Source organism: Saccopteryx leptura, chromosome 1 (genome assembly GCF_036850995.1).
Source record: "Saccopteryx leptura isolate mSacLep1 chromosome 1, mSacLep1_pri_phased_curated, whole genome shotgun sequence".
NCBI classification, from domain to species: Eukaryota; Metazoa; Chordata; class Mammalia; order Chiroptera; family Emballonuridae; genus Saccopteryx; species Saccopteryx leptura.
The window spans coordinates 94,045,006-94,069,050 of record NC_089503.1 but is presented as its reverse complement, the minus strand read 5'-3'; the positions used below and the strand labels follow the sequence as shown (position 1 = coordinate 94,069,050).

General features: G+C 39.8%; 1 protein-coding gene and 2 pseudogenes across 1 annotated transcript in view; 2 read left to right on the top strand and 1 right to left on the bottom strand.

The window, feature by feature from the left end:
• Positions 1-24,045, bottom strand: part of DDX10 (DEAD-box helicase 10) — a 330,735-nt gene that overhangs the window by 220,151 nt on the left and 86,539 nt on the right. Inside the window, exon 13 of the mRNA XM_066371626.1 lies at positions 20,305-20,788. Within this exon, the coding sequence (XP_066227723.1) occupies positions 20,305-20,788 (484 nt within the window). The remainder of the gene's footprint in view (positions 1-20,304; positions 20,789-24,045) is intronic.
• LOC136388960 (ATP synthase subunit gamma, mitochondrial-like) lies at positions 8,581-9,444 on the top strand (annotated as a pseudogene).
• Positions 17,846-18,358, top strand: LOC136389711 (large ribosomal subunit protein uL15-like; annotated as a pseudogene).

Here is a 24,045-nt window from a genome sequence, read left to right as displayed (position 1 = left end):
GCAGCTGGCCCAGACCAAGCCCATCAGACCCTGCCCAACCACAACATACAGGATCGAGGCCACCCGCTTCACAGCCATGAAAGTTCTTAAGGAAGTCAGAGTGCAGGATGAAAATGTGTGTTTGGAGTGTGGCACATCCAGCTCTCAGTGGATGAGTGTGACCTACAACATCTGGACCTGCCTGCAGTGCCCTAGGCTCAGAATGCAGCTCAGCTTCATGCACTGTCACTGTAGACAGATGGAAGGAACCTGACTCGAGAAGATGAAATCTATTTGGAATGTTAAGTTCTAACAGTTCCTAAAGTCTCAAGAGGACTACAACTCCTCCTGGTCCTTGCAGGACAAGTACAATAGCAAAGCAGCTGCCCTCTTCAGGAACAAGACAGACACTCTGGCTGAAGGTAAAGAATGGTCTCGGGCATCATCACCGGCCCAGAACTGAGCCCCACCCCAGTCTAAGATGCTGCCCACCCAGTCCACTGCCCACCCGGGCTCTGGCCAGCAGTAGAGCTCAACAGTCTCTTCAAGCAAGGCCTCTGAGGACTGGCTGAAAAAGGACTTCAGCTCCTACCAGAGAAGACCAAAACAACTGCCCCCACCTCTGCTCATAATCTTTCCCTCTTTCTCCAACTATCAAATCCAACACAACCTTCAATACTAATCACTAGTCGCATATACTCCAGAAACAGCTCCAGGATTCTGGTCCAAAGTTCTAACACAAATTCAAAACATTTTACTACTACAAATAAATATTATACATTATTTTTCTATCTTATATTGCTATTTCACTTAATGTTTCAAAATGAATATACTCTCTCTGCAACTAGGTAACCTTACTGAGAGCTGACAAGTCTAATTGTCTTATATTTGGTCCAGTAACATGTCTATTGAGGGAAAAGAAAAAAAACTACAGGGGGAAAAAGTGGCAGAGGATATTTAAAGTCAATGGACATGATCCCAAATGTTCAGGCTAACCCATTCTACCTAAAGGCTAATGTTTTTATTCTCACCGCAAAGATTTTTAGGACAGCACTATAAATTATTTCAGTGAAAAGAAGAATAAATGAGTCCCTGAAGTTGATGTGGGTGTTTTTAAAGAGATCTCAAAAGAATAACAAAGAAGCTGATGTTCTTAGTAGTCTAACAGGATATTTCAACCTAAAAAAACCCAGAGACATAAATAGACTCATTAAATAATCATTTCTTGGCATTTGCCAAGGCTTTACATTTCACACAATGTGTGCAACTCAACACATGAATGCTACCGAAACAGGCTCTGAACTGCAACGAAACTACCTTCCCCTCAACTCCTGGTTTGAAGAATTCCTAGAAAACTACCTAAAGCCATGCAAATTAATAATATTAAGGAAAACATAATCAAGTATCAATGAGCTGTAGGTGTGAATTTGATAAAGCTTATGAATCATTTTTCTCCTATATACTACTAAATACATTTTGGCAACACACAAACCCAACACAAATGTGAACACCAAGACCCACCAGAACAGTTCTTTCATTTCTTGTTTAAAGTAATTCTGAGTATCATCTTATACATATGTCTCAAAAGAGATAGCGAAGTACTACGCAGTAGCTTTAGACCGCTTCCCTAAGTCCCTTAAATGTGGAGACAACAGAACTCAAGAAGCACTGCATGTGAGGAGGAGCCTGTATGCTGGCAATGAGAAACAGACACCTGTTTCCATTTTCCTCTCTGCTTCTGCCAAGGTTAAGGCTGCTGAGGCACACAGCAGTAGGCAAGAGTTCTGCAAAGTCTTCTGGGAACAATGGTTTATATACACTCCCTTTGACACAACTTTGAGAACCATATACACATTTAGTCATAAAACAAGCCATTTATTAGAAAGAATAAGGATGTCTGATCTCTACAAGTGAACTCTCTAGAAAACAAAGTTTTTCTAAAAAATTTTCTCAAACAACTTGAGAAGAAGATGGGTTGTCAAAATTTCACTTAAACTTTTATTTTTCTGGCCCTGGCCATTTGGTTCAGTGGTAGAGCATCAGCCTGGCAAGTGGAAGTCTGGGGTTCAATTCACAGTCAGGGTACACAGGAGAAGCGCCCATACTCTTCTCTTCTCTCCCCTCCCGCTTTTCTCTCTCTTTCTTCCCCTCCTGCAGCCCTGGCTCCACCGGTTCAAGCAATTTGGCCCCACGCACTGAGGACAGCTCCATGGCCTCACTTCAGGTGCTGAAATAGCTCCATTCAAAGCAACGGAACAGCAGCCCTAGATGGGTGAATTCTGGTCAGCATGCATGCGGGATACGGGAGTCTGTCTCTATGCCTCCCTGCCTCTCACTTAATAAAAGAAACAAACATTTTTCTAGAGAACACAGAGGCCCACATCAAGAAAGCAGGCCCCAAGAGATCAAAGCAATCAATATGAAAAAGAAAGGATGAACAGATCTGAATAAACAGATAAAAAATCAACCAGATTTTAATTACAGAGGTTCTACTCATTTACTCATTCACTCATCTCATTCAACAAACAGCTACTGAGAATAGGCAACTCTGACAGATATAAAGACATGAAAAGGAATAATATACATCAGTGGTTTTCAACCTTTTTACACTTGGGGACCAGTTAAAAAAGGAAGAATTATTTTGGGGACCACTAAGGCAGAAATCACCCTGAGCATAAGCAAATTCGATTAAGATCATTGGGTCTATAATCTTCATTAAAACATCAGGTGGTTAACTCTTTCACATGAAATTTCTGGTGGAGCAGTACAGGAACTGGTGGTTGAAAAACACCGATACACATTCTCTGCCTCCATAAAGGTTTACAGAATAGGAGGAAAACTGTCATATGTTTTATGACAGTTTTGTGTGCTATGAGCAGTGTGCTCAGTGCTATGACAGTGGTCAGCACAGGCTGCTCCGGAAGCACACTTTGGAGCACCTGACTTGATCCCAGCAAACATAACTACCCAGTAGTTTATGGCCTTGTCAAGCAAGAGTAACAGTTTTCACATGGAGGAGCCTCTGGAATTCCATGTCTCTGGAATTCATGTTGGCATTTAAACTAAAGTCGGTTTCCCATATTCTGATCTGGGAGAAGCTGACCTAAACAGAAAGGTAGATGGAAAACTTGTGACTGCTACCTAGCATGGGAGACAATCCATGGGTCTCATGTTTCTGTCTACCTCTATCACTCTGTCAATTACCTTTCCAAGGTTGTCAATACAGCACACAGCCTTAGATGACAGAGAAAGTATCTCCCTTAGGGGCAGATAACAGATTCGTTCCTGACCAGGTTAATAAAGATCATGTCTGGGTGGGTTTGCTAGCAGACCTCTTGTAACACAGAGGGTTTCTTAACTTAGTGGACAGGCTGGAAACTAGATAGGTGGGCTCGAGGACACTGATGGCATAATGGACAAAAAAATACCAACTCCCTCCTTTTTGTAGAAGGAAGAAAGTTGGAAACAGTAATATCTCTAAAAACACCCATTAAAAGCCAATACTTTTTTCAAGTTATTAAAATAAAATGGCTCAATAGCTATTAAAGCATGTATTATTAAGTGTGTTTGAAATTGAGTCAACCTAAAAACCCTTAATAGAATATAATAAGAAGAAAGTAAGATTCATTAAAAGCCAGTTTTTCAGCTTCTTTTTAAAAAATAAATTCAGTCTCAGAAGATTTGGGTAAGAGTGGATAGAGATAGAGCACATAATAGAATTTCACCTACTCTTGGAATTGTGAAGTTCTACTTTATGGAAATGTCAGCAGGTAGGAAAAACAGTCCAAACAGACCAAAAAGATACAAGAAAAACAAAACAATGTTGAACCAAAACACAGGAAAAAAATTTAGCAGGTTCTTCCTAGGTGTTTCTGTAATACACAACCATTTCCTCCATCAAACATTCTGAATTTAGTGTACCTTCCAAAATTAGGTAACCCAGCAAGAAAGAATTCTTCAGCTGTTGCTTCCTTTGACAAAATCAGCAGATATGAAAATGATGCAGGAGGAAGAATTATTCTAATCATGATCACTAAAAAGATATAATAGAAAATGAGCCATTTTAATTTAGAAAACAAACAAGTAGGGATTATTATTTGCAGGCCATCTCTATAGTGACTGCCACTAAGAGGCTGAATCACTTATTCCACCAATGTGAGTGGTGAGGAGGCAACAGAACAACAGGTTGAAAAATTGCATCGAAAGAGATTCTCCTTGAAAATCTGAGCCATATCCTTTATGCATCTCAGAAAACAATACGTGATTTCTATCTGATGCTTGCCTAATGGTCAAGATTTTCTTCATATATTCCTGGGACATTATTGGTGCCCAATATACTAAGACACTGCTTCTAGAGCTTAAAATTAATGCACTGTAAGAATCGCCACTGTGTTGGCTTTATTAGAACCGTAACAAAATACCACTAGTTTCAACCATTTATTATGCCAAATAAAAACTAGCAGCTTCTCTGACCTGTAGTGGCGCAGTAGATCAGGCATCGACCTGGAATACTGAGGTCGCTGGTTCAAAACCCTGGGCTTGCCCGGTCAAGGCACATATGGGAGTTGATGCTTCCTGCTCCTCCCCCCTTCTCTAAAATGAATAAATGAATGAATGAATGAATAAATAAATAAATAAATAAATAAATAAATAAACTAGCAGCTTCTCTGCCCAACAGTATATCAGGACTGTTTGTCACCTCTAGTCTAGCAGAAAGCAAGCTAAAAGAAAAAAAAAAAGGAAAACAAACCAAAAACACCAACAGCCCTCTGGGAAGAAAAATGTCCAGAGATTAATGGTCTGCCACCTGCTTGATAAAGATAATGTTTTGTCCTATGGGAAAATATTCCTGGCTTGAAAAATAAGCAAAAGTTTAAAAATTTAGTTTAGTAAAACTTTACTGCAGATACTTCTTCTTCTTTTTTTCTTTTCTTTTTTTTTTTTATATTTTTCTGAAGCTAGAAACGGGGAGAGACAGTCAGACAGACTCCCGCATGCACCCGACCCAGATCCACCCAGCACGCCCACCAGGGGGCGATGCTCTGCCCACCAGGGGGCAATGCTCTGCCCCTCTGGGGTGTCACTCTGTTGCAACCAGAGCCACTCTAGCACCTGGGGCAGAGGCCAAGGAGCCATCCCCAGCGCCCGGGCCATCTTTGCTCCAATGGAGCCTCGGCGGCGGGAGGGGAAGAGAGGGAGAGGAAGGAGAGGGGGAGGGGTGGAGAAGCAGATGGGCGCTTCTCCTGTGTGCCCTGGCCGGGAATCAAACCCGGGACTTTTGCACGCCAGGCCGATGCTCTACCACTGAGCCAACTGGCCAGGGCCTGCAGATGTTTCTAATCATGACTTAGAAAGAGCTACATTTTGTTACGTGCTCTCAAGGAGATTCATCTTAGTACATCCTTGTTTCTTTGTATTGTCCATGTGCCTACCAAAAGCCTATTTACCAATTTTCTCTCTTAATCTTCCTTCCTTTGTTGAGGGTAAATGCACAATATAAACACAGTACCCAATATCAAAAGGGATCAGGAACCCTCACAATCCAACTGTGATCCCATCCATCAAAAATAATCCAAAAGACATGGAAAGGTTAAAAAGAAACTGCACAATTTTGTAAATGACAAACAATAATGTCCCATATTCCTTAAACATCATTCACTACAAACATATACACACCCAAACACCCCACAACATTGTATTCTTATAGCCACATTAACAGAAAAGACAAAAAAGAAATATATGGCTCTGGCCGGTTGGCTCAGTGGTAGAGCGTCAGCCTGGCGTGCAGAAGTCCCAGGTTCGATTCCCGGCCAGGGCACACAGGAGAAGCGCCCATCTGCTTCTCCACCCCTCCCCCTCTCCTTCCTCTCTGTCTCTCTCTTCCCCGCCCGCAGCCAAGGCCCCACTGGAGCAAAGATGGCCCGGGCGCTGGGGATGGCTCCTTGGCCTCTGCCCCAGGCGCTAGAGTGGCTCTGGTTGCAACAGAGCGACCCCTCGGGCAGAGCATCGCCCCCTGGTGGGCAGAGCGTTGCCCTTGGTGGGCGTGCCGGGTGGATCTGGGTTGGGCGCATGTGGGAGTCTGTCTGACTGTCTCTCCCTGTTTCCAGCTTCAGAAAAATACAAAAAAAAAAGAAAAAATATATGCAGAAGGAGGTTTTATGATTAAAAGGTAAAAAGTGAAACAATCCAAATTAGAGAGAGAAAAGGAAGGCAATAAAAAAAGGCAGAGAGGCCCTGGCTGACTGGGGCTCAGTGGAGAAAGCGTCAGCTCAGTGTGCAGACAACTCAGGTTCGATTCTAGTGTCAGGGCACATAGGAGAAGCAACTATATATGCTTCTCTCCCACCTCCCTCTCCTCCTTCTCTCCCTTCTGCAGCCAGGGCTCGAATGGTTTGAGCATTGGCCCCAAGCACTGAGGATAGCTCAGTTGGTCTGAACACTTCAGTCACAGGTGCTAAAAATAGCTCGAATGATTTGCGCATCAGCCTCAGAGGGTGTTGCCAGATAGATCCCGGTCAGGGTGCATGTAGGAGTCTATCTCCCTTCCTCTTAAAAAAATAAAAACTTAAACCATCATGAAATTGGTATGCTAATCTTCTCTTACAAGTACCGTATTTTTCACTCTGTAAGATGCATTTTCCCCCCCAAAAGTGGAGGGGAAAATGCCCATGTATCTTATAGAGTGAAAAATACAGTATTTTATTAAATATTTTAACATAGCATTTGGTTCAGAATATTTTTTTTTCTTATTTTCCTCCTTAAAAGCTTAGGTGTATCTTATGGTCAGGTGCGTCTTACGGAGCAAAAAATACGGTATATAGCCAATACTTAGACTTTAGTTTTACTGAAAAGAAATAGGCCTTTCTTTTTTTTTTTTTCTTTTTTTTTCTTTTTTGTATTTTTCTGAAGCTGGAAACGGGGAGAGTCAGTCAGACAGACTCCCGCATGCGCCCGACCGGGATCCACCCGGCATGCCCACCAGGGGCGACGCTCTGCCCACCAGGGGGCGATGCTCTGCCCCTGAGGCAGAGGCCAAGGAGCCATCCCCAGTGCCCGGGCCATCTTTGCTCCAATGGAGCCTTGGCTGCGGGAGGGGAAGAGAGAGACAGAGAGGAAGGGGGGGGGGGGTGGAGAAGCAAATGGGTGCCTCTCCCATGTGCCCTGGCTGGGAATCGAACCCAGGTCCCCCACACACCAGGCCGACGCTCTACCGCTGAGCCAACCGGCCAGGGCCAAAATAGGCCTTTCTTAATATGCAGGCATACCTGATCCCACTGAACTTTTACTGAAGCGCGAATTAACTTTCAAGCACCGACTCCCAGGAGGGTCTGAATTCTCTTTACACTCCCCCTGGCCCAACTCTCATGCTCAATTAATCAACCAGCAAATCGCACATATGCTCAGGGCACCAGCAAAGCTAGAGTACTTTAAGAAAAAAGTATTTTTTGAAATATATATTTTAACAAAGCAATAAGGTAATCTCATGGGAAAAAAAAAATTGAGGGCCCTTATAGTTGTAAAACATTCTTTTTCTTTCAAATTACATCTGGGTGGAGGGAGCATAACAATCTTTTCAGTGCTTATACCTCTGAAGGTTGAACCCCATCACTGGGAGAAGAGTGCCTTACACACGCCCAGGGAGCGCCTCTGGCCCCTCTATTTGAAACTGCAACACCCCACCCCCTGAATTCTGCCTTCCCTGCTTCATTTTTCCCATAGCCCATGTATCTACTTAATAAGCATTCAGTAAATATTTTCTGAATGAGGAAATTTTTCTAAATATTTTATGAAGCCTTCATTTAAAAAGTCTCCATTTCACCTAAAATGCAAACTTTCATGGTAATGAACAAAGCTTTACATCAAAGTGAACATGATGTACCTCTCTCTGCCTGTCACCAGAGATGGCACTAGCTTCAGCTGCCAGCTTAGACTTAAGATTCTGCATGCATCTTTGAAACTGTGTTTCAAACATAAACACTGAAAAAAAAAAAAGTCAAAATGAAAATACATTTGGACAAATTTATGAGTTTAAAAAAAAATGAAGTTAAACGCAGTCCTCCCATTAAAAAGCTTCAGTTATATACACTAACTGCTTAAACACAAGAATAACTGTCTTATTTTATTTTGGAAACTAATTTGTTCATAAGCAGAGGGCCTACCACACTGAGTACATTCTCTATATTTTTTAGAGCTATAAAAATAAACACTTACTGACATTGAAAAGCTACTTATTTCTGAATATCTTAACAGTTAAGTTTAAAAGCAACATATATGACACTCAAATATAACCCATCCCTATTTCACATTTCTTTCATTACCTCCACTTTATCTTAAAATAAAGATAAATAACCCAGATAAATGAGTTTCTGAAATTTAGACTATAAAAGTAGGTCATTAGAAAATTCAGTAGTCAGCAGAAGTTTTAAATATTGAGGATATAAAAAGTAGGAAATGAAGAAAAACAAGTCAAATATGTTTTATATAAAAGTGATCCAGCAGTGAAAGAATAATCATCAAAATAAAAATTTAACTTTCCATTGGGAATTTACATCCTCGGGAAATCAAATGCATACAAAACTTAAAAAGGGAAGGAAGGCACCACCATGTTCTCTCGGGTGGGCGTCGTTGGGGTCTCGGCCTGGACAGTGCAATGGATCCAAGTTCGAAATACGGCAGCTTTGAAAGACATTACCAGGAGACTGAAGTCAATCAAAAACATCCAGAAAATTACCAAGTCTATGAAAATGGCAGCAGCAGCAAAATATGCCCGAGCTGAGCGAGAGCTGAAACCAGCTCGAATATATGGAGTAGGATCCTTGGCTCTGTATGAAAAGGCTGATATTAAGGTGCCTGAAGACAAGAAGAAACATCTCCTAATTGGTGTGTCCTCAGATAGAGGGCTTTGTGGTGCTATCCATTCCTCAGTCGCTAAATAGATGAAAAGTGAGGTGGCTACACTCACAGAAGCCGGGAAAGAAGATGGTTGGAATCGGGTATACTTCATAGGACGCATTCTGACCAGTTTTTGGTGACATTCAAAGAAGTGGGAAGAAAACCTCCTACTTTTGGATATGCCTCAGTCATTGCCCTGGAATTACTAAATTCTGGATATGAATTTGATGAAGGATCCATCATCTTTAATCAATTCAGGTCTGTCATCTCTTACAAGACAGAAGAAAAGCCCATCTTTTCTCTTAATACTATTGCAAGTGCTGAGAGCCACGAGTATGATGACGTTGATGCTGACATGCCAGGAATACAACCTGGCCAACATCATCATCTACTACCCTCTGAAGGAATCCACCACGAGTGAGCAGAGTGCCAGGATGACAGCCAAGGACAATGCGAGCAAGAATGCTTCTGAGATGATTGACAAATTGACTTTGACTTTCAACCGCATCCGCCAGGCTGTCATCACAAAGGAGTTGATTGAAATCATTTCCAGTGCTGCAGCTCTGGATTAATGAAAATGCCTGACCTGCGGTGGCACAGTGGGTAAAAGCACTGACCTGGAACACTGAGGTCGCCGGTTCGAAACCCCGAGCTTTCCTGGTCAAGGCACATATGGGAGTTGATGCTTTCTGCTCCTCCCTCCCTTCTCTCTCTGTCTCTCTGTCTCTCTCTCTCTCTCTGTCTCCTCTCTCTAAAAAAAAAATGAATAAATAAAATCTAAAAATAAAAAAAGTTTCATCCTCCGAGAAGAGGTAAAGAAGGAAAATTAAGCCAGCTGAATGTGTTTTAGCTTACTGCTGTCCTGGTGAGAAGAAATTATTGGTCCATTGATTAAATTTCTAAGGACAGCAAGATATTTGTAAACTATCTTACAATTAACAACTTATAATAAATTTTTTTAAAAGGGAAGAAAAATGTATATATATTTATGTAGTAACTCAGTATGTACATCTACATTTCCAATCACACAATAACTATTCCTTTTGAATTGGAATGAAGTTTATATTATAATGAAAGAATTAAGCACAGGATGCAAGAAAAAGAAAAGACTCCTATCTGAAGACAAGAAAGCATATATGTCCTATTCCAACTATTCAACATTTAAGATCATCCCACCATTGTTCTACTTCATGGAGCCAAAAATTGGGATGGCAGTAATCTTGATTCTTGTTTTAATTTAAAGACCTCTCCCTTCTGTTTAATTTGACTGTACATTTGAGAAGTCCCTTGCATACAAAGTTATGACAATCTCAAAAATCACCAGGTACAAAAGAAACAGAAATTAAGACATCTGTGTAGGTATATTATGAAATGTCAAAAAGTAAAACATTAGCAAAACAGACGATTAGAATCCAGATGTCAGCAGAATGAAGAAGCAAAGAAAAGCTTCAAGGAAAGAGCAAGATCAGCACTGAATTCTTGGAAGATAGGTAAGATGTGAAATGCTGGTATGGTGAACATTTTTAGGAAGATTAAGTGGAAACTCACACTGGAAAGAATGGGCTGGTAGTGTGATAGGGCTTATAAAGCCCAAGTGAAAAGAAAGAATGAAAGGGAAGCATGGAAGGTCAACCACACTTCAAAAATAAGACCAAAAACTATCTGACAGAGGTCAACAGGAAGATGACTCAGAAAAGGTTTATCCCATGCCAAGTCTGAGGTGATAAGGATCTGGGACAGAACAGTGACAAAGTTGGTGGGAAGTAAAACAGAATGCCAAAAAACACTGCTAAATGCAGAAAAGACAGTACAGTACAAGCAGTCCCTGAGTTATGAACAAGATGGGTTCTGTAGGTTTGTTAAGTTGAATTTGTATGTAAGTTGTAACTGGTACATTTACCTATTAAATGCAATTTGCATAGATGTTTGTCTTAACATGGTATTTATTTTTACCTTTCTATGCATATAAATACTTAAACATTTTCAAACCTAGAGAATCTATCTCATTCATAACCCAGGGACTGCCTGTAATCAACAAAAGCACAATCATATATTGAGTCAAGTCAGACAGATCCAGGTACAAATTCCATTTCTGCCACTTCAATAACCGTGGGACATTAGACAAGCAACCAAACCTTTCAAAACCTATTTCTTAACTCGCAAAATGGAGGCTAACTGCACAAAGACTGCAGTAAGAGTTTAAGAAAGTGAGAGCCCTGGCCGGTTGGCTCAGCGGTAGAGCGTCGGCCTAGCGTGCGGGGGACCCGGGTTCGATTCCCGGCCAGGGCACACAGGAGAAGTGCCCATTTGCTTCAACACCCCCACCCCCTCCTTCCTCTCTGTCTCTCTCTTCCCCTCCTGCAGCCAAGGCTCCTTTGGAGCAAAGATGGCCCGGGCGCTGGGGATGGCTCTGTGGCCTCTGCCTCAGGCGCTAGAGAGGCTCTGGTCACAACATGGCGACGCCCAGGATGGGCAGAGCATCGCCCCCTGGTGGGCAGAGCGTCGCCCCATGGCGGGCGTGCCGGGTGGATCCCGGTCGGGCGCATGCGGGAGTCTTTCTGACTGTCTCTCCCCGTTTCCAGCTTCAGAAAAATGAAAAAAAAAAAAAAAAAAGAAAGTGAGAGATCACACCTGTTAGATTGGCTATTATCAACAAGACAGGTAATAGCAAATGCTGGAGAGGCTGTGGAGAAAAAGGAATCCTCATTCACTGTTGGTGGGACTGTAAAGTAGTGCAACCATTATGGAAGAAAGTATGGTGGTTCCTCAAAAAACTGAAAATAGAACTACCTTATGACCCAGCAATCCCTCTACTGGGTATATACCCCCAAAACTCAGAAACATTGATATGTAAAGACACATGTAGCCCCATGTTCATTGCAGCATTGTTCACAGTGGCCAAGACATGGAAACAACCAAAAAGCCCATCAATAGAAAACTGGATAAAGAAGATGTGGCACATATACACTATGGAATACTACTCAGCCATAAGAAATGATGACATCGGATCATTTACAACAAAATGGTGGGATCTTGATAACATTATACAGAGTGAAATTAGTAAATCAGAAAAAACAAGAACTACATGATTCCATACATTGGTGGGACATAAAAACGAGACTAAGAGACATGGACAAGAGTGTGGTGGTTACCGGGGGTGGGGGGAGGGAGGCGCGGGAGGGAAGGAGGAGGGGGGGGGAGGGGCACAAAGAAAACTAGATAGAAGGTGACGGAGGACAATCTGACTTTGGGTGATGGGTATGCACCATAATTGAATGACAAGATAATCTGGACATGTTTTCTTTGAATATATGTACCCTGATTTATTGATGCCACCCCATTAACATTAATAAAAATTTATCTATAAAAAAAAAGTGAGAGATGCATGAAAGTGCATGTCAGATTACAGAAAACCGATAGATGTTCATCACTTCCTGATACCTCTTTTGCAAAATAAAATTGTCTATAGGAAGTTCTAGAAATAAGCTACCACAGTTCTTTCCCATTTTAAATAAAATAATATGGGGATAAAAGACAGCACATAAAATAGTTCATCAGCATGCCTCACCACATCCCAAACAAGGGCATTACTTTCTCTAATATCCATTTTTAAATCAGTATTAAAAATATAAGCAATATCCATTACCTAGTATCTTCTATATAATATTTATTAGAAATATACTAAACAGTATTAGTAACCACAAGGATAGTCCCAGTTAACTAAACAGGGAATTCCATCCAGAGAAAAATATCCCTATAATAATGAATCTTATTTAATGACTCTACACAAAATAAATTTCTACTGTTAAAACCATTTCTAGTTCTATTTATAAGCAATTCGTTCCCACAGGGCACTGCGCTTGACTGATATGGTATGATTACATCAAATTATAAACTCTCCATAAATAACTGGCTATGATGTCAATTGGACCCGTGATATCAGTGTATGGCTTGGCACTCTTCAACTCTTCAGATTAATACAGGATACTGTGAATGTGGAAAATGCTCTATCAACTATGCTACAATCATAAAAGCAAATTTGTTTCCTAATACTATACCTGAAGTGAATGAAATGCATCACTTTTTCCTTCTACAATAGGTCCTGATTCAATAAAAAGATCTTATTTTTCAGCAACTACCTCAAACACTGTCTCACCATGGCACTAGCAAAGCCTTATCATCCCCTTCCCCATATGTTCCTATTACACTTTATCAAGTGAAAATAACAGCTAACATTAACTGTGCTCCTTCTATATACACAGACTGTGCTGGGTGCTTTCTATTCCTAATCATAACTCTGTCAATGAGAGCAATGGTCCCCAACCCCCGGGCCGCGGACCAGTACCGGTCCGTGGGCCATTTGGTACTGGTCTGCAGAGAAAGAATAAATAACTTACACTATTTCCATTTTATCTATATTTAAGTCTGAATAATGTTTTATTTTTTTTAAATGACCAGATTCCCTCTGTTACATCCGTCTAAGACTCACTCTTGACGCTTGTCTCGGTCACATGATACATTTATCCGTCCCACCCTAAAGGCCGGTCCGTGAAAATATTTTCTGACGTTAAACTGGTCTGTGGCCCAAAAAAGGTTGGGAACCACTGAATTAGAGACATTGTTATTGGCCTCATTTCATAGAGACAGGCACTAAGGCTCAGAAAGGCTAACTACTGAGATCGTACTAAAAATAGCTCCCCATACTAAACTCATACTTTCTCGTGGCCATGGTTCTGCTCATTCTGTTCTCTATACTTAGAATGCTTTTCCCCATTCCTACTAACTCCTATCTGCTCTTTAAGGTATAATTGCCAGGCCATCTTCTCTACAACACTTTGAAACATTTGGTTGTATAAATGAGTAAATGAATAGAGAGTTGAGATCCTGTTCTGAAATTCTGGTTTAATCATCTGTTACAAAAGTATAAGCCTCTAAAACTAAGTACCAAGCACATTCCTTGGCACCGAATAGGCACTCTGTAATTGCTCCTGCAGGAAAGAAAAAAAGGAAAAGTGGGAAGGGGAAAAGAGAAAAAAAGAAAGATAAGAGGCAGGAAAATCCCAGCTCCCACATATCAGAATCTTGACTTGGAACTTAGAATATCTTTATAACAGAATACTTATAAATAATAATTTAATAATGTTAGCTAATCTATGCTTTACCACCAACAGTGAGTTCTTGCAATACTAAGAATTTTTCTGCAAAAATGTAAGACTCAATGTAAACAGAACACAGAATCAACTCTTAAGTTACAAAGAATAATCTACAAGTATCATTCAAATCTTAATTAAAACTGACCTATGTTTACTGTTAAGAAATCTTTAGCCTGACCAGGTGGTGGCGCAGTGGATAGAGCGTTGGACTGGGATGCAGAGGACGCAGGTTCAAGACCTTGAGGTCACCAGCTTGAGCACAGGTTCATTTGATTTGAGCAAAAGCTCACCAGCTTGGACCCAAGGTCGCTGGCTAGAACAAGGGGTTACTCTGTCTGCTGAAGGCCCGCGGTCAAGGCACATATGAGAAAGCAATCAATGAACAACTAAGGTGTCGCAACGAAAAACTGAAGATTGATGCTTCTCATCTCTCTCTGTTCCTGTCTGTCTGTCCCTGTCTATCCCTCTCTCTGTCCCTGTTAAAAAAAAAAATCTTTAAAAGGTCATTTACTGAGCTAAAATGAAATCCACTTCAGTCTCATTTCAAAAAAATCATAAAATGTGAAAGATAAAAGCATATGCTTGGAAAATTCATTCTCATATTTAAGAAAATGTACTAAAGTCATTTTTAATTTAATCGTTTTAATCATATATTCATGCCCTTCTGTGTAACACTTTCCCTGCAGGTCAACTTTCCTGACATCCAATAGCCAATAAAATTAGTCAAAACATGACTCTTCCCTATGATGGTGGACTGACCAATCTTCTCTTACTGTCTTAGTGCAGTAAGATCACTTTTCTACCCATCTCATTGCTCCACTACTCAGGATTCATTCTCCATTGCTAAGGAAATATGTTTCCTTGTCAATTCCTTGACTGTGTCAAATAGAAAGAGACTGTGTGACAAGGCAGTCTTCCAGAAGACGTTCCTTGCACCTGGCACACAGCCCCTCTTTTTTCCATCCATGCCCAAGTCTAAAAAAGTAAACATCAATTCTGTATCCCAAGTGACTGCACACAACAGGTAGACCAAAATTATTTATAGTGTTGTCAATTATACTGACATTGCTCATTTACAGAAAGCAAATTACACACAAGTTATGGTAGGCAACAGGACAGAGTAGATAGAGAATGTGATTTGGCAGCATGGATGGGTTTAAGCACTACCTCTACAACTGTGACTTTGAAAAATATTAAACATACCTGCCTTTCCTGGCATGAGGACAAAATGAGAACTTACGAGGAAAGTGTTTGGTATCTAAAACACCAAATAAATATTTTTATTGATGACAATTCTGTTATTAAATAAATTCTGTATAATTTGCAATCCAATGAGTTCCCACTGGTACCAGCCTCAAATGAGTTTGACAAATCTCCCTTTCCAAGACAGCAAAGAAAAAGATAATAAAAGACAAACAGAACAGCCTGTGATATGAACTACATGATTTCACACATAGTTGAGAGATAAAACTGAGACTCATGGACAAAGATAAAACCGAAGTGGTTACCAGGGGGAGGGCGGCGAGAAAAAGGGGAATAAGGGGAGACAAATACACGGTGACAGAAAATGAGGTGACTTTGGGTAACCGGCACACAACGCAATCAACAGTTCAAATGCAATACAGATGTTCATCTGAAACCTATGTACTCTTACTGATCAATGGCACCCCATTAAATTTACTATCTAAATAAAAAAGAAAATAATATGTGTCATGTTCCCTAAGTTATTACAAGAAAACTACAAGCCAAGAGCCCTCATGAACATGGAAACAAAGATCCTTAACAAAATATTAGCAAACGAAACCCTTCAATAAAGGAAATTACCTCATGACTAAGTGAAGTTTACCACAGAAATTTAAAGTTGGTTCAAGGTTAGGAAATCAATATTTCAAGAGAGTAACTACAGTATATACTCCCTTTAATAGTTGCAGAAAAAGCATCTGATGGAATTCACCATCCATTTCTGATAAAAACATTAAACAAATTAACAGACTAAAACTTTCCTGACCTGATTAAAAATCTACAGCTAGCATCAGATGTAATGTTAAAAGTCTGAATATGCTTCCCCTAAGGTCAACTACAAGACAACAATGTCTACTTTCACTACTGCTATTCAACATACATCATAATCAAGTACGAACTAAAAGTCACACAAATTAGAAAAGAAAAAATGAAATCATCTTTATTCACACACACCATGAAAATTCCACAGAATCTAAAAAAAAAAAAAAGAAAACCACTAGAGCTAATAAATCAGTTTTAAATTATTGGTATACAAATCTAAATTATATTTCTATTTACTGGCAACAGAATTAGAAATTGAAATTTTAAAGTAGCATTTATAATATATAAGGTCTACCGGAAAGTTCTGTCCGTTTTTGGAATAAAACAAAATACAAATTTTTCTTACCATCAATAAACTTTATTAAATAATATAATTGCTATTATTATTAATCATTTCTTGCCAGTGTGAGGGCAATTTGTATATCCCATTTGTGAAAAATATTTTATCTTTTGATGCGAAAAAATGAACCAGTGCTTGTTTGATATCTTCTTCATTTTTGAATTTTTTGCCCTTCAAAAAATTTTGTAAGGACAAAAACAAGTGATAGTCAGAGGGTGCTAAATCCGGGGAATATGGTGGATGCGACAGACATGCTTCTGAAGCATTTCTTCCTTGTTGAAATTCGTAAAAATTACAGTGGCGTAAATGAACTTTATCAGTAGCTGTGGGTACACTATCACTTCACACATAAGACTAACGTGAATCAACTTTGTTTTTAGTTAATTTGCTACATCAGTATGTATACATTAAGTGATAAAAATAGAGAGGCACACATGCGCCAAATAAACATGTGCTTACGTGTCGAAACTTGTGATAGAAATGGACAGAACTTTCTGGTAGACCTTATACTATTTACAACTATGGAACAGTAAGAGATGAATCTTACAAAATGTGTCACATATGTGTGCTTGAAACTATAAAAGAGTTATCTCACAGCACACATAAACAAATCACAAAAAATTTGCAGCACACCAAAAACTATTTTTTGACAATCTGACAAAAAAAAATAGGTATGATTTTTGACTCATTCACACCAATGGCTATTGTTTTGGCTATTATCATTTTTTTATCTGACAATCTAAAGGAAAAGAGGTCAGTGCCCTAACTATGTAAATACTCAGTTATTGCATGTTTTAAATATTCCTACAGCACACCAATGTGTCCTGTCCCACTACTTGAAAGTTGCTGCTATAAAACAATGCTAAACGACATTAAAGAAGGCCTAAATAAATGGAAAGATATTTCACATTCATGAATTAGAAAACTCAATATTAAGATGTCAATTCTCCCCAACTAGATTTATAGATGCAATGCAATCTTGATGAAGTTATCATTGAGTTTTTATTGTGCAAATTAACTAGCTGATTCAAAAACTTACATGGAAATGAAATGGTCCAAAAACCACCAAAAGTTATTTTTTAAATATCAAGTTGGAAGACTCACACTAACCCAATTTATGATTTATTGTAAAGCAGCGGTTCTCAACCTGTGGGTCGCGACCCACAGGTTGAGAACCGCTGCTGTAAAGCCACATTATCAAGACAGGTGTTTGTGGTGAAAAAGCAGCCATATAGACAAAACTGAGTAAACAAAAAGACCTACACATACATGGTCAACTAAGTTTCAAAAAAAGGTCAGGGAAGTGAATGGATAAAGCACAGCATTTAACAAATAGGACTAGTCCAACTGGACAGTTGTATGGAAAAAACAAAAACAAACAAACAAAAAACCTTGCTATTGCATCTCAGCCAGTGATATGCCAGCCAGACTGAGGGAGACCTGGAAACTTTAGGGCCACATGAACCACGGCCACAGCTGCCTCAGCAAACACCGGAAGTACCTGGAAGGCCGAGGTAATGCTTGCTGTTGGATCAACCTCAACAATTATCACCCAGCTTACTTTGGGAAAGTTGCAATGAGGCATTACCATGGAAAGAGGAACCACAGCTTCTGTTCAACTGTCAACCTTAATAAACTATGGACCTTGGTCAGTGAGCAGACACAGCTAAATGCTGTCAAAAAGAAGACTGGAGCTGCTTCTATCATTGATGTGGTGCAATCGGGCCACTACAGAGTTCTAAAACAGCCTGTCATTGTGAAAGCCAAGTTCCTCAGCAGAAGAGTTGAGGAGAAGATTAAGGGTGACGGTAGAGCCTGTTTCCTGGTAGCACGAAGCTACATGGAGGGAAAGAAGGTCATTAAATGCTCACAAGTGGGAAGTGTGGGGAGCCTCAACCTGACTTCACACCATAAACAAAAATTAAGTTGAAGTGAATCCTGTCCTAAATTTAAGTAATAAACTAAAACTTCTAGAAGAAAACACAGGAGAAAATCTTTGTGACTTTGGATTAACCACAGATTTATCAGATTATCACACAAAATACATCAATTATAAAAGAAAGTGTTAAACCAGACTTCAAAACCCAGATTATTGGTCAAGAACTACTCAAATCAGAGTATCTAGGTTCATATTCCAAATTTGCCATAACAAGTTGTGCACCTCATTATTTTATTGTCTCAGTTTCTCCCCCTCACCTCTATAATAAGGTAGTATTTACCTCATAGGGTTAGTCAAAAGCCAAATGACATAATGTTTATAAAATTCCTAATATAATTAAGTACTCAATAAGTATGTTTGCTACCTTTCTAAAAATGTTTATTTACTTAAAGAAACACCCAAGTTTCATGGTTCAAAATTTACTATTTCTTACTGTGGGTCTTAGACTTTTATTAAACATTGTATAAAGAGTAAGAGTTCAACACTTCATTTTTCATTCAATTCCCCTTAAAGATGATCAAGATGAAAAAGCATACAAACAGGAAGGGAAATAGGAAACAAGGGAGAAACACAATTACTGTGCACCCACACGCACTCCAGAAACATGCTATCTCTTATTTCTCCCAGCGAGTCCCTACAGAGAAATAAAGAATCCACATGAAACTTTACATAAACCTTCATAACCGGTCCTTAAAAAGAAGTACTGGCTTTCTATTTAAAATATTAGATTGCTATCCAAATGCAAATGTCTCATTAAAAGTAAAATTCAGGCCCTGGCCAGTTGGCTCAGCGGTAGAACATCAGCCTAGCAAGTGGAAGTCCAGAGTTCGATTCTTGGCCAGGGCACACAGGAGAAGCACCAATCTGCTTTTCCACCCTTCCCCCTCTCTTTTCTCTCTATCTCTCTTCCCTTCCAGCAGTCAAGGCTCCACTGGAGCCAAGCTGGCCCAAATGCTAAGGATAGTTCCATGGCCTCCACCTCAGGCACTGGAATGGCTCTGATTGCAGCGGAGCAATGCCTCAGAGGGGCCAAGCATCGCCCCCAGTGGGCATGTCGGGTGGATCCCGGTCAGGATTATGTGGGAGTCTGTCTGTCAGCCCCCACCTCTCACTTCGGAAAAATAAAAAAAAGTAAAATTCATATTGAGAAAGATTAAATTGTTGTATGGAACATTTGTAATGATTTAAATCAGAAAGTAGTATGTTAAAAATCACAATGAAGTATCTTTCAGGCTATAAACCATGAAACCCCATCACCTTTCTTAATGTTATAATCATGACTCTGGCTACTTTAAAAACATGCATCAGAATACCAGTAAATGAGAAGATTAAAGCTCTTAAGATAGTTCCCAGAGTTATAAAAATGAGATTTCTTTAGTACCTATTTCTAAATATGGAGAGAGAGCATTTACAGCACAGCAAGTCATTCTACACATTTCTCCTAGTTCTTTCTTTCTCATACTTGCCCAAAGAACAGAGTAACACACAATAAGACGTGGTCAGAGGCCCTGGCCAGTTGGTTCACTGGCAAAGCACTGGCCCAGCATGTGGATGTCCTGGATTCAATTCCTGGTCAAAGCACACAGGAGAAGCGCCCATCTGCTTCTCCATCTCTAACCTTCTCCTTCTCCTTCTCCTTCTCCCTCTCTTTCTCTCCCCCTCCCCCGCCCACAGCCATGGCTCAATTGGTTCAAGCACATTGGCCCTGGGCACTGAGGCTGGCTCTGTGAAGCCTCCAGCTCAGGTACTAAAAATAGCTCTGTTGCAAGCATGGCCCCAAAAGGGCAGAGCATCGCCTCCAGACAGGGATTACCACGGATCCCAGTTGGGGTGTATATGGGAGTCTGTCCATCTCCCCTCCTCTCACTTGAAAAAAGAAGGGAAAAAAAAGAAGTGGCAGGAAATAACAGAAGACCCTCCACTGGGAGTACACTTACCTGTAATGCTTTATTCTCTTTAAGGTCCAACCCAAACACATTGTGCCTCTTCACCTTAAAGAAATTAGTACCAAGCCCATCTTCCTCTTCCTCCTCCTCATCATCATGCCTGTCTAAGAACTGAAGAGGAGCCTCCTTGTTCTTCTGTGACTCATCAGTGCTAGGGACAGAATGAGGTTGAAAACCTTTTGTTTTTCCCAGTTTCTCTTCCATTTCTTCTTCATCTTCCTTCTCTTCTTCCTCTTCATCGCTAATGCCACTAGCCAGTCCAGACTCTGCCCCTTCTGGTCTTTTCCCACCTTTCTGAAGGATGGACATTTTCTCATTGAAGTAGGCTCTAAATTCTTCCACTTCGTCATTGGTGAGGGAGGGAGCCCTTGGTTCATTGACTTTATTATCTTGGCTCTCTACCAATTCTTTGGAGGGTTGTTTCTGCATTTTCTGAAGAAATCTTACCCGTGGTGCCACAGCAAGACCAAGAGACCTTAAATGTGGGCAAATAAAGATAATGATCTTAATACACTGATGGTGGTTTATGGTTACTAGAAAACAGTTTTTTTAAGAGTTGAGATCTATTTTTAGAATTTTCAAAAAAAAAATGTTCCTGAGAGATATGAGATGATCCAAAAGGCAAGCCAGAAAATAATGAATACTTGTCAGAAAATACTGAAGATAACCCATTTTTCATTAAGAGGTTAACATGTAATAAAATAAAGAGCATGAAAAGCAGAAACAAAGAAACGATTCAGGCAATAGATTTGTCTATTTCCAATTTGACTCCTTCATCCTCAGCTTCCTCAAACAGTGGATGACAGTACTACCAGACCTATGTCACAACTGTGTGGAGATCTGACAAGACTAACTATATGAAAACACCTTGTAAAATGTAAATAATAAAGTGGAAAAGACAAGGTCATGAAAGGACAAAACATAGTTCTCTGAAAAGAATAAACTACAGTATCAATGTCCTCCCTTCTTAGAGACATAATATGACATCATTTCCATAAAAAAGATTTTTAAACCAGAGACCAAAAAAAAAGAAAAAGAAATTTTTTTGTCCTTCTAATAGTAAGAGTCACTTTATGACCACATCTTTCCCAGCTTCTAGGTTCCTACTACTGGATTGAAATAAACTCTTAAAGCAAGGCCATAAATAATAAACAGCTAACATTACAATATGCCTTTTTCCCATAAAGTATGACTAATAGAAACTGAGAGGTACAATGGTAAAGTGAAGGTTCAAAAATGGGACTGTTAAGGTTCAAATCCTGGCTCTGTCACTTACTAACTGTGTGATCAAAGGACATTATCTAATTTCTTTATACCTCAGTTCCCTCGTTTGCAAAATAGCATAAGAGTACCTACATTCTATGGTTGCTATAAGAATAAAATATTAATAGACACAATGCACTTAAAATAGTGCTTGGCACAGCTAGCTACTATTCAGAACTTGTCGTTATTACTGTTATAGGGGCTATGAATTAGGACCACAGGCTCATATCAATGCCTCTCAAAGTATTACAATTACATTTATAAGTCTCTCAGCTCCTAAAACTTGGAGCTCCTTTATGGTAGGAGCACAGACTATACACCTATAATTTTAACAGCTGGCATAATAAACTGTACAAATTGGGTATTCAAAACATGTTTCTTCAGTAAAATGATTTTTAAACCTGTATTATATCCTGCATACACGGCACTGCTTTAGGTATCAAAGGCTTCCACAGAAAATTATAGAACAAGAAAATTATAGATCTAAACATTCACAAAAAATAAACTAAAACACCAAATTAAACTGTACCAATAATCTAGGCTCCAAAGTTAACTCTCTGCCTTCACCTAAGCATCACCAATAAAAAGGAAAGGTTTTCAACTGTAAACAGATGAGATTTATTGGCATGCGTGGTGATAAAATGTCCCTAAATATCATTCCACAGTGTTAAAGACCTGTGCCTCTCTTGCTGGATAATATCTCAGCTATGTCACTCAGAAAACCAGGACAGAGCTTCATGGAACACAAATATCACCTAATAACTTAAACCATGATTTGTATTCAGAAATGGTAAACTTAATAATGGTACATAAACAGGTAAACAAAAACATCTTGTCTATGGCATGTGGCTGTCCACCCACTACCTAGACCACAAGAATTTTTTTGTTTGTTTTTTGTTTTTTTGTGGGGTTTTTTTGTATTTTTCTGAAGCTGGAAACGGGGAGAGAGAGTCAGACAGACTCCCGCATGCGCCTGACCCGGATCCACCCGGCACGCCCACCAGGGGGCAATGCTCTCCCACCAGGGGGTGATGCTCTGCCCCTCCAGGGCGCTCTGCTGCGACCAGAGCCACTCTAGCGCCTGGGGCAGAGGCCAAGGAGCCATCCCCAGCACCCGGGCCATCTTTGCTCCAATGGAGCCTTGGCTGCGGGCGGGGAAGAGAGAGACAGAGAGGAAGGAGAGGGGGAGGTGGAGAAGCAAATGGGTGCTTCTCCTATGTGCCCTGGCCAGAAATCAAACCCGGGTCCCCCGCACGCCAGGCTGACGCTCTACCGCTAAGCCAACCGGCCAGGGCCACACAAGAATTTTTAAAACATGCAATACCTGACTATTTCATCAGGAGCACTGACCTCTTTTCCCTTAAGACTTTCAAATAAAAAAATTGTAGCAGCCAACACAATAGCCATCCATGTGACTGAATCAAAATTATACCTACTTTTTTGTTAGATCAGCAAAAAGTATGTATTTTGGCATGCCACAGAATTTTTTGTAATTAGTTAGTGTATGCCATGAGATAAAAAGGGTTGAAAATTGCTGACCTAGACAATAAGTGGCCTTCCTTCTGTTATCTAGCAATTTAAATGGTTCTAAAATGTTACAACTGACAACCTGTTACACTATACTTGCAATCCAGCATGAAGAGTAGGAAACAGCATCTCACACAGCTACAAGTAAGTTTTTATTAGACTCAATTTAAAAGTCAAGACACTCAAATTCCTGTACAACAGGCCAAATATGCAGACCTTGCCTTGAAAGTACATATTTCATCACAGACTAGGAAATTTCATGCTGAAATTCAAAGTATGATTAACCTCACAGGTGCTTCTATAGGATATTGTCAGCACTTTCCCACAGGTAGAACCCCACTGAAAAAATGGACAGTCCTCCTTTATAACTAAAAAGGTTAGAAAAAAATCTTGCAACTACTAAACCAAAACAAGACTAAGAGTTCCATTTTCATATAATAGTAACTTCAATTACTAAACAGGGACACTCTGCCATGGTAACTCTGAATACCTGTAAGAAACACCAAGATAAAGGATAATTAGGCAATAAGCACTATAGAAAACCAATCTAAAATAAGGGAAGAACTGACAAAGAGATTTGTATCCAAAGCATAAAAAGAACTGTTTGTTGTAATCCAGGCCAAGGTTTCAGAGAATAAGAGGACGACAGACATTTAAGGATTTCGAAGAATGCTTATCCATTGTTCTCTATCTCCTTTAAGACCAACAGTAGGAAGCTGCCAGTGTAACTTTAAGGAATTTACACTTACAAGTAAGAAATGTCTTCCTGATAACAAGAACTGAACTCTCAACTAGTTTTCCAGTTTATAGAATCATTTTCTTTGCAGATCTATTAATAGATTCTCTTAATGAATGGCTTGAACTAGGACTCTCAGAGAACCAGCTTTCAAAGAAATTCCTTCTAACTTCAGTCACAATTAAAACTATAATATGAATACTTAC